The following is an 11,162-nucleotide window of genomic DNA, read 5'->3' as shown; positions in this document are numbered from 1 at the left end:
CCATAGCCCTATATGTTTTAATAAGGTTAGTATCACACCTCATGTAGCCTGGCATAGCTATATGTTTTAATAAGGTTAGTATCACACTCATGTATCCTAGCCCATAGGCCTAGATATCTCCGGCTCTGATTTTATTTGATAGATGTGATAAAAACATCATAAAGTCGTTTTTTTTCAACTGAGTTATATCAGTTTATTGAACGTTTATTGCGAGTTTTGGAATTTTCTTTGCGTCATGTGAAGTTGGGCACGTTTGCGCCACATGGCTAGCTATCGTTGCTAATTCGACAGGAGAAGAGGACATTCTAAACCAAACAACGATTATTCTGGACAAAGGACTCCTTGTACAAGATTCTGATGGAAGCTCAGCAAAGTAGGAACCATTTATGATGTTATTTCGTATTTCGTGGAAAATGTTTAGTCCTATTTTCCGCCCTCAATGCGGGCGCTGTCTCGCTATAACGTAAGCTGTATGCCGTACTAAAGTATTTTTAAAACTCTAACACAGCGGTTGCATTAAGAATAGTGTATCTTTCATTTGCTGTACAACATGTATTTTTTAGTAAAGTTTATGATGAGTTATTGATTAGATTAGGTGACTGTCCAAAATATCGCCGGACAATTTTGTGCAGTTTGGCTACGTATTCACATTGTAAACCACGATTTGTACCGCTAAATATTCACATTTTGAACAAAACTATATGTATTGTGTAACATGATGTTAGGACTGTCATCTGATGAAGTTTGTCAAGGTTAGTGAATCATTTTATATCTTTTCTGTTTTTTGCGATCGCTACCTTTGCGGTGAATGAATGCGTTTGTGTGGTTGGCTATTGTGGTAAGCTAATATAATGCTATATTGTGTTTTCGCTGTAAAACACATAAAAAATCTGAAATATTGGCTGGATTAAAAAGATGTTTATCTTTCTTTGCTGTACACCATGTATTTTCATAATGTTTTATGATGAGTATTTAGGTATTTCACGTTGCTTTCTGTATTATTCCGGCTGCTTTGGTGATATTTTTTATGGTAGCTGCAATGTAAAACTATGATTTATACCTCAAATATGCACATTTTCGAACAAAACATAGATTTATTGTATAACATGTTATAAGACTGTCATCTGATGAAGTTGTTTCTTGGTTATGACTAATTATATCTCTATTTAGTCGGTTTTGTGATAGCTACCTATGCGGTAAAAAAATTGTGAAAATATGCAGTTGAGTCTTTTGCTATTGTGGTTAGCTAATAGAAATACATAGTGTTTTCGCTGTAAAACATTTTAAAAATCGGAAATGATGGCTGGATTCACAAGATGTGTATCTTTCATTTGGTGTCTTGGACTTGTGATTTCATGATATTTATATGCTAGTATTTACTTGTGGCGCTATGTTAGGCTATGCTAGTCAGCTTTTTTACTGATGAGATGCTCCCGGATCCAGGATGGTGACCAAGTAGAAGTTAATCTACCATCGTGTGCGATTTAAAAAAAAATCCAGCGAAAACACAACATATGATTATGTTAGATCACAAACACACAGCCATTTTCCCAGCAAAGATAGGAGTCACAAAAAGCAGAAATAGAGATACAATTAATCACTACCTTTTGATGATCTTCATCAGATGACACTCATAGGACATCATGTTACACAATACATGTATGTTTTGTTCGATAATGTGCATATTTATATCCAACAATCTCAGTTTACATTGGCGCCACGTTCAGAAATGCCTCCAAAATATCCGGAGAAATTGCAGAGAGCCACATCTAGTAACAGAAATACTCATCATACACTTTGATGAAAGATACATGTTTTACATAGAATTAAAGAGACACTTGTTCTTAACTTCTTATGGCTGCAGGGGCAGTATTGCGTAGCTTGGATGAAAGGTGCACAGAGGTGCCCATATTAAACGGCCTGCTCCTTAGTCCTAGTTGCTAATATATGCATATTATTATTCATATTGGATGGAAAACACTCTGAAGTTTCTAAAACGGTTTGAATTATGTCTGTGAGTATAACAGAACTCATATGGCAGGCAAAAACCTGAGAAGTTCCACTTCCTGTTTGAATTGTTTCTGAAGTGGCAGATTTTCAACCAAGCTCTCATTGAAATTACAGCGAGATATTGATGAGTTTTCACTTCCTACGGACTCCACTAGATGTCAACAGTCAACAGAACTTTGTCTGATGACTCTAATGTGAAGGGGGTCCGAAGGAGACAGGAATTAGTAATCACTTCCACGAGCTGATCACGCATTCCCCATGCGCCTTCACATGAGTAGGACGTCCGTTCCACCGCTCTTCTGAAGTCAATCTAATTCTCCGGTTGGAACGTTATTCAAGATGTATGTTAACAACATTCTAAAGATTGATTCAGTACATCGTTTGACATGTTTCTACTGACTGTTACGGAACTTTTGGACATTTCATCACATTATAGTGGAGGCGCTTTGTGACTTTGGAATTGTTTACCAAAGGCGCTAACCAAAGTAGCTTATTGGACATAAATAACGGACATTATCGAACAAATCAAGCATTTATTGTGGACCTGGGATTCCTAGGAATGCATTCTGATGAAGTTCATCAAAGGTAAGGAAACATTTATCATGTATTTTCTGGTTTCTGTTGAGTCCAACATGGCGGCTAATTTGGATATTGTTCTGAGCTCCGTCTCAGATTATTGCATGGTTTATTTTTCCATAAAGTTTTTTTGAAACGTGACACAACGGTTGCATTAAGGAGAGGTATATCTATAATTCCATGTGTATAACTTGTATTATCATCTACATTTATGATGAGTATTTCTGTTGAAACGATGTGGCTATGCAAAATCACTTGACGTTTTTGGAACTAGTGAATGTAACGCGCCACTGTAAACTCAGATTTTTTGTTATAAATATGAACTTTATCAAACAAAACATGCATGTATTGTGTAACATGAAGTCCTATGAGTGTCATCTGATGAAGATAATCAAAGGTTAGTGATTCATTTTATCTCTATTTCTGCTTTTTCTGACTGCTATCTTTCGCTGGAAAAATGGCTGTGCTTATTGTGGTTTGGTGGTGACCTAACATAATCGTTTGTAGTGCTTTCGCTGAAAAGCATATTTGAAATCGGACACTTTGATGGGATTAACAACAAGAATACCTTTAAAATTATATAAGACACATGTATGTTTGAGGAATATTAATTATGAGATTTCTGTTGTTTGAATTTGGCGCCCTGCACTTTCTCTGGCTGCTGTCATATCGATCCTGGTAGCGGGATGCAGCCATAAGAAGTTTTTAACTGACTTGCCTAGTTAAATAAAGGATAAATAAAATAAATTCAATTAATGAGTGTGTAGCAACACAGTAGAGAATGCCAGAATACAGCTCTATTGAGCACTAAGTTCGAGTTGGATATTGAGAGATATTTTGCTTAGGGAAGGGTGACACGTTCACCCTCCCAATTCCCATAAAGGCCTTCTCTCTCCGTTTCAACACTGGTCCCGGTCTGCTCCAGCAACAGTGCAGGTTCTCCTTGGCTCTGGCTCTGCAGCCTTGCTGCTTCCAGTTCACATCGATGGCTTGCTGCTTCCAGTTCACATCGATGGCTTGCTGCTTCCAGTTCACATCGATGGCTTGCTGCTTCCAGTTCACAATCGATGGCTTGCTGCTTCCAGTTCACATCGATGGCTTCTGCTTTCCAGTTCACATCGATGGCTTGCTGCTTTCCAGTTCACAATCGATGGCTTGCTGCTTCCAGTTCACATCGATGGCTTGCTGCTTCCAGTTCACATCGTGGCTTGGCTTGCTTCCAGTTCACATCGATGGCTTGCTGCTTCCAGTTCACACGATGGCTTGCTGCTTCCAGTTCACATCGATGGCTTGCTTGCTTTCCAGTTTCACATCGATGGCTGTTGCTGCTTCCAGTTCACATCGATGGCTTGCTGCTTCCAGTTCACATCGATGGCTTGCTGCTGTCCAGTTCACATCGATGGCTTGCTGCTTCCAGTTCACAGATGGTTTGCTTCCAGTTCACATCGATGGCTTGCTGCTTCCAGTTCACTCGATGCTTTGCTGCTTCAGTTCACATCGATGGCTTGCTGCTCCAGTCACATCGATGGCTTGCTGCTTTTCCAGTTCACCCATCGATGGCTTGCTGCTTCAGTTCACATCGATGGCTTGCTGCTTCCAGTTCACATCGATGGCTTGCTGCTTCCAGTTCACATCGATGGCTTTGCTGCTTTCCAGTTCACATCGATGGCTTGGCTGCATTCAGTTCATGAGTTGCGCTTCAGTCATCGATGTGTGGCCCATTCACTCATGTTCTGCATTTCACATCGAGGCTTGCTGCTTCCAGTTCACATCGATGGGCTCTGGCTGGTTCCAGTTCATCATCGATGGCTTGCTGCTTCCATTCACATGATGGCATTGCTGCTTCCCAGTCACATCGATGGTTGCTGCGTCTGGCTTTCACCTTAATAAAGAACAGGTGCAAGCAACTGAGTCGACCATGACAGATATTCACTGGTAATCTTTACATACATGAGATCAAAACATGGTTTAAAGGATATTAGGCTGAACAAGCTAGCTTTCTTACTAAAAGATAAAGCGCTTGTGGGGGATAACTAACCTATTGTTCTATGCAAGATTCTCATTGTTCTATCAAATATGTTTTATTAACTAACCCATTGCTCTATGCAAAGATTCTCATTGTTCTATCAATATGTTTTATAACTAACCTATTGTTCTATGCAAAGATTCTCATTGTTCTATCAAATATGTTTTATAACTAACCATTGTTCTATGCAAAGATTCTCATTGTTCTATCAAATATGTTTTATAACTAACCTATTGTTGTTCTATGCAAAGATTCTCATTGTTCTATCAAATATGGTTTTATACTAACCATTGCTCTATGCAAAGATTCTCATTGTTCTATTCAAATATTTTTATAACTAACCCATTGTTCTATGCAAAGATTCTCATTGTTCTATAAATATGTTTTATAACTAACCATTGTTCTATGCAAAGATTCTCATTGTTCTATCAAATTATGGCAGACATTTAATGGCGACGGGTACGGAAAGCAAATCCCGTATTGAGTCAATACTGCAATTTATTAGGGAAACATAATATTACCATAAATATACAGGTTACTACATTCCCCCCTTTAAGGCTTATAAATCAACATCATCCTTTAAGCTAGGCTGCCAACTAACATTTATGATTTCTCATAACAATCACGTCATTTTTATTTAATTTATTTGTTATTTTGTTTGTGACTCTAGGAAGGAACATGATCTCCCTTAGGATCTGAAACAGTCTGGCGGACATCTCTCTCTAATAGAGCGTCTCTCGGAACATGATCTCCCTTAGGATCTTGAAACAGTTGGCGGACATCTCTCTCTAATAGAGCGTCTCTCGGAACATGATCTCCCTTAGGATCTGAAACAGTCTGGCGGACATCTCTCTCTAATAGAGCCTCAGAGGTGTTGTAGCTGGTGCCACCAGCACTTCACTCCTCGATGGTGAAACAAAGTTCTTTTGTGGAGACTTCCTCAGGAGGGCGTCCCAGATTGGTGGTCTCAGGATGTTGAGACTTGTTGGTCGCAGGTTTGTCCAACTGCAACTCTGGAGAACATTCCGATGTCCTGTTTCTTTAAGCATTGGTCCAAGTCCACGGATGGAGCTGGAATTTCAGCTTGATCTGATCCACGTGTCTCATTAGTCTTTGTCCTCTTCCGAGGATCACATTACATGAAACTGGTCCTGAGCAATCCTCAATTGTAGCTGGAATCCATTTGGAACCCAACCCATAGTTTCTTGTGTAGACATAGTCTACATAGTGTGTGATGTATTGTTGTCTCTACCTTCTTGCCCTTTGTGCTGTTGTCTGTGCCCAATAATGTTTGTACCATGTTTTGTGCTGCTACCATGTTGGTGTTATGTTGTGTTGCTACAGTACCATGGTGTGTTGTCATGTGTTGCTGCCTTGCTATGTGGTCTTAGGTCTCTATGTAGTGTTGTCTCTCTCGTTGTGATGTCTATTTTGTCCTAGATTTATATTGTATTAATTTTTTTATTTTTAATCCCAGCCCCCGTCCCCACAGGAGGCCTTTTGATAGGCCATCATTGTAAATAAGAATTTGTTCTTAACTGACTAGTTAAAGGTTAAATAAATAAAAATTAAAGTATTGACTGCAGCTGAAATGCTTCCTGAGGAGACTATGAATGGCATCTTATATTGATGACACCAGTCACGTCAGTACGTTTCAGTATTTCATTGTAATTTAGAATAACATTACCAGAATCCACCTGGCGTAAGCTACCTGAGGCTTTCCCGAGCATGGTTTTATGGCAGACATTTAAATGGCTACGGGTAGCGGAAAGCAAATCACATATTGAGTCAATACTGCCATTTATTGGTAAACATAATACTTACCATAAATATACCAGGTTAGACCACAGCCTGTTTCACATGGGAACAATGAGCCATAGTGGGCAGAACATGCATGAGCTAGCGGAATCCTATTGGCGCGTTCTAGTATCATTTGCATATTTCCATTGGGGAATGCGTAATCTGTAAAGTGAGCATGTGCAATGACTCAATTCACCATTTGCCCGTCTTCTAAACAACTACATTTTTGGCAAAGTTAGTTCATTCTGTTCGTAACATATTGTAGTTTAGGGAACAGAAAACTGTATTGTGAATTTTTTTAAATCGATGATGAATTTATCAGAATATTGGCCAAAATCCTTCTCGTTCTATTTTCTCCCAATGCTAGCCACTGGGCTTCCTCTCACGTGAGTGGAAACGCCAACCGGATGCTTCACATTTATACAGTACATCCGATGAAATATGTCTCATTGTTCTATCTGTTGGTTAGCTACCTTCTTTAAGGTTTATTGGCAGACTACACCCATACGGTGGTTACTGCCGCCACCTACTGTATGGAGAAGTAAAATATCCCCCAAAACAAATTCACGACTTCTTCTGGTTAGCTACCTGGGGACGTAAACATCATGACGTACGAGTCCCACCTTCCATTTAGCTAGCAAATCAATGGCAGTGTAACAAAAAGCAGTGCTATGATTGGTCAATAAGGCTGCCAATGTCATCAGAGTTTCTTAATACTGTACCTTCTTTGACGTCATTGTAGATTTGTGAGCAGACAGAGATCATATATCAAGTGCACCATGAGCAGAGAGATGCCTGCTCCACACTTCATTTCTTGCTCTCAATGCCACTTTCTGGGCACACATCTCTCTCTGAGCTCAGTCAGCTCCTCAACATGATCCTCTGTGAGATTGTTATGCACCCCTTGGCCTTAAAATTGTGAGGGAAATGACACCATAGACTGCACACAATGTGCAGGGAGATGGAACAGTAAACAGGAAATGACACCATAGACTGCACACAATGTGCAGGGAGATGGAAAGTAAACAGGAAAATACCATAGACTGCACACAATGTGGCAGGGAGAACGGAACAGTAAACCAGGAAATGCGCATAGAGACTGCACACAATGTGCAGGAGATGGAACAGTAAACAGGAAATGACACCATAGACTGCACACAACGTGCAGGGAGATGGACAGTAAACAGGAATTACACATAACTGCACACAACGTGCAGGAGACGGAACAGTAAACGGAAATGACCGCATAGACTGCACACAATGTGCAGGGAGAATGGAAAGTAAGCAGGAAATGACACCATAGACTGCACACACGTGCAGGGAGATGGAACAGTAACAGGAAATGACACATATGACTGACACAACGTGCAGGGAGATGGAACAGTAAACAGGAATGAACCATAGACTGCACAAAGTGTAGAGATGGAACAGTAACAGGAAATGACACATAGAACTGCACACAATTGCAGGGAGATGGAACAGTAAACAGGAAATGACACCATAGACGCACAAGTCAGGGAGATGGAACAGTAAACAGGAAATGACACCATAGACTGCACACAACGTGCAGGGAGATGGAACAGTAAACAGGCATTTCAATGTCATAGCCATATAGATACCGGCTGGAACACGGTTTGAACCAATCAGCAGCCAGGATTAGACCCACCTAAAAGGATTATAAGCATCAACTCTTTCAATAAAGATTTAATTTACAGTTTTATTTATTTATTTAAAAGTGTCATTATACACAATAAATACAATACAAAATTAATCTAATACTATACTTCAAATTCTCTTTTTTTGTACATTATTGTTGGTTTGTCCATGTTGCTGTTGCTCTTGGGTTTGAATTGTCCAACAGGCTTTGAAGATAAGGATGTTGGGATGAACAGTGAGAGGGGCGAAGGAGAGAATAAGAGATTTGATAAATGTGGCCATGTTAACTGAAATGCATCCTAGCCTACTGAATGTCAGCCATGGTCAGGACAACCAGAGGACATGTTTTAACATGTAAAGGTGATTTCATACTTACATGTTTCATTGACAGCTCATCGTCATTACAGTAATAGGGTTCTTCGAGAGAGAGCGGCAGCCTCAACAGTCAACCAGAAGGTCAGCCACCAGTCAGTCAACCACCTCAACATTTAACCATACTACAACATGTATTTGAAAGAAACACAACCTAACCATCTAGCTAAGAAGAACTGAACAGCTGGGACCAGAACGTGTATTTGTGGTGATGATAGAAGTCAGAATAAAAAGAGACGTGGAGCTGTAATGATGATGAGATAGCTAACACAAGCCTCTCCACTGTGGTTTACCTACTGAAGAGAGGCTTTAGGGAGCTCTATGCAGTCTTGCCTTGATTATGTTCAGTAGAGCAAACCGTAGCAAAACATTTAGTCACAGAAAAACAAATCTCTTATTATTGGACAAGTTCCTGTAGTTTTCTCCTGTTTTATACCTACTGAACATGACCCAGGTCTTATTGGTTATACAGACAGGCGGGCAGCAGCTATAACATGATGACTAAAGAATGGAATACAGCGGGAATGAAAAAGGAAAACCTTCAATAATACAAAAAAACTGGAGACAAATGAATCAAATTGATGATTGAGCGTAGTTGAGAGAGCAGAGGGTACTGCCACAGAGTAAAGCATACCTTTTTACAGAGAAAGTCATCACCATCCATCCAGTGACTGTGAGCATTGTAAAGTAAACAACATTCAGATGGACAAACAAGGCCAACCGAGCTTGTCAGAGCAGTGAGAGAGTTAATCCTCTCTCCTCTCTTCAGTCCCAACTGTTGTGTGTGTTATCTGCTGTGAGTCTGTGGCACCAGTCCTCTGCCTCCAACCTGAGAGTGATGGGCCAGAGAGGATGAAGATGAAGAGGAGACTGAGGGTCTGTATGTGTGTGAGGAGGGCTGGGGGGCCGCGGGTCGCTGGTGTGGCCTGCCGGAGCCCCCTTTGGCCCCACGCGGCGTGGGCCCCTGGGCCTGGCCCTGCAAGTTGAGGATGGTGTCGATGGCACACTGCAGGTGCTCGTTAAGAGACTCATCGTGTGGCGGGGAACCGGAGGAGAAGGAGGCGTTGTCCATGACAGGAGAGTCTGACTTACAGCGCTTTGCAGGAAGTGATGAGTCTCTGTAACAAAAAGTGTCTGGCGGCGAGGAAGGGGGCCCAGGGGCATGCTGGTCCATTCTGAACGTATCACCCCCCCCGCCGCCACCTGACCTCTGGTGGTTTTTACTGCTCACCCTCTTATACCTCCCCATGTCCGCCCCTCTGTCCCAATGATCCCCTTCTCTCCCCCTCTCCTCCTCCTCTCTGTCTGAGAGATGCTGCTGGGTGTTTGTGATGCCCTGCACTAGGCCAGGAGAGGAGGGGGAGGAGTTCCCCAGCCTCAGGGCCTCCCGGCTGAGCTCTGTGTGGGAGCCCCCCTCCCTGGGGCTGCCTCCTCTCTTCTCCAGCTTCAAGCTGGCGATCACTGTCCCCTCTGAGGGAGAGGGGGAGGAGTGTGGGGGGGGAGAATTGGGGGGCGAGGGGGAGGGACGGGGGTACGGGACACTGTCTCCTCCTCCCCCCGGTACGCCCGGTCGGACGCGGGGGCTGATGTTCTCCCGGTAAGTCTTCCGTAGAGGCAGGCGGCAGGTGGTCTGAGGGGAAGTGGCCGTGGAGGCGGGGTTACGCTTGACTCCACCCACGTTGTGATGTTCTAACGCTCCGTTCATCTGAGCCGTGGAGGAGGAAGCAGGCGCTGTGACTCTCTGTGGGCTGGGGGTCGCCTGTGTGGTTGCTATGAAGACCGTTGCTGAGGAGGCTGTGTTACAGCTAGTGGGAGGAGTCCTAATGACAGTTATAGAAGGTGGCGTGGCTAGTGCTGCTGTTTGGGCTTTATGGAGTGCCGGCGCCGGTTGGGGCCGGGTCGTTGGGAGTGTAGGCGCCGGTTGGGGCCGGGTCGTTGGGAGTGTAGGCGCCGGGTGGGGCTGGGTGGTAGGGTGTGGCTGTGGCTTAGGGTGGGGCTGGGTGGTAGGGTGTGGCTGTGGCTTAGGGTGGGGCTGGGTGGTAGGGTGTGGCTGGGTGGTAGGGTGGGGCTGGGTGGTAGGGTGTGGCTGTGGCTTAGGGTGGGGTGTGGATGGTGTGTGGACCGGGTCGAGGGCGGTGTTATGCACCACCTTACTAAACCCCGCCTCCTGCTTGATCTTGAGCTTCAAGCCGATGCGTGGGCGGGCGGCGTACGTCTTCATGGGGGGTTTACTGGTCCTCCGGGGGAGAGTATCACCATCCTCAGCTGGACGAGAGGAGGAGAAAGGGTGGTGGGGTGAGTGACGGGAGGGAGGTGGAGGAGCGCGGCTGAAGGATGAGCTGTGACTCTGGGTGTCGGCTGTCTGTCTGACCCCTGACCCCGACCTGGCCACAGGAGCTGGGGAGCTGGACCAGGAGACAGACGCCCCTGCTCCTCCCTGCTTTATCACCAGCTTGGTGGAGGGGAAGTGGGCCGGAATCGGTGTTGGGGCTGGATCAGGGGCAACACCACTCCTTACGGTGCTGGGCTCAAACCACTGGGGCTGAGGCTGAGGATGGGGCTGGGACAGGGGCTGAGGATGGGGCTGGGACAGAGGCTCAGGATGGGGCTGGGACAGGAACTGAGGCTCAGGATGGGGCTGGGACAGGAACTGAGGCTCAGGATGGGGCTGGGACCGGGCTGAGGATGGGGCTGGGACAGGGGCTGATGACGAGGCTGGACA

General features: G+C 44.0%; 1 protein-coding gene across 1 annotated transcript in view; it reads right to left on the bottom strand.

Annotated features, from left to right (window-relative positions):
- Positions 1-8,109: 8,109 nt before the first annotated feature.
- Positions 8,110-11,162, bottom strand: part of bicra (BRD4 interacting chromatin remodeling complex associated protein) — a 57,070-nt gene continuing 54,017 nt past the window's right edge. The window contains 1 exon segment of the mRNA XM_070439227.1: positions 8,110-11,161. Within this exon segment, the coding sequence (XP_070295328.1) occupies positions 9,228-11,161 (1,934 nt within the window). The 3' untranslated portion in view covers positions 8,110-9,227.

The sequence above is a fragment of the Salvelinus sp. IW2-2015 genome, unplaced genomic scaffold (genome assembly GCF_002910315.2).
Source record: "Salvelinus sp. IW2-2015 unplaced genomic scaffold, ASM291031v2 Un_scaffold1500, whole genome shotgun sequence".
Lineage (NCBI taxonomy): Eukaryota > Metazoa > Chordata > Actinopteri > Salmoniformes > Salmonidae > Salvelinus > Salvelinus sp. IW2-2015.
This window is presented reverse-complemented; position numbering and strand designations above follow the sequence as displayed.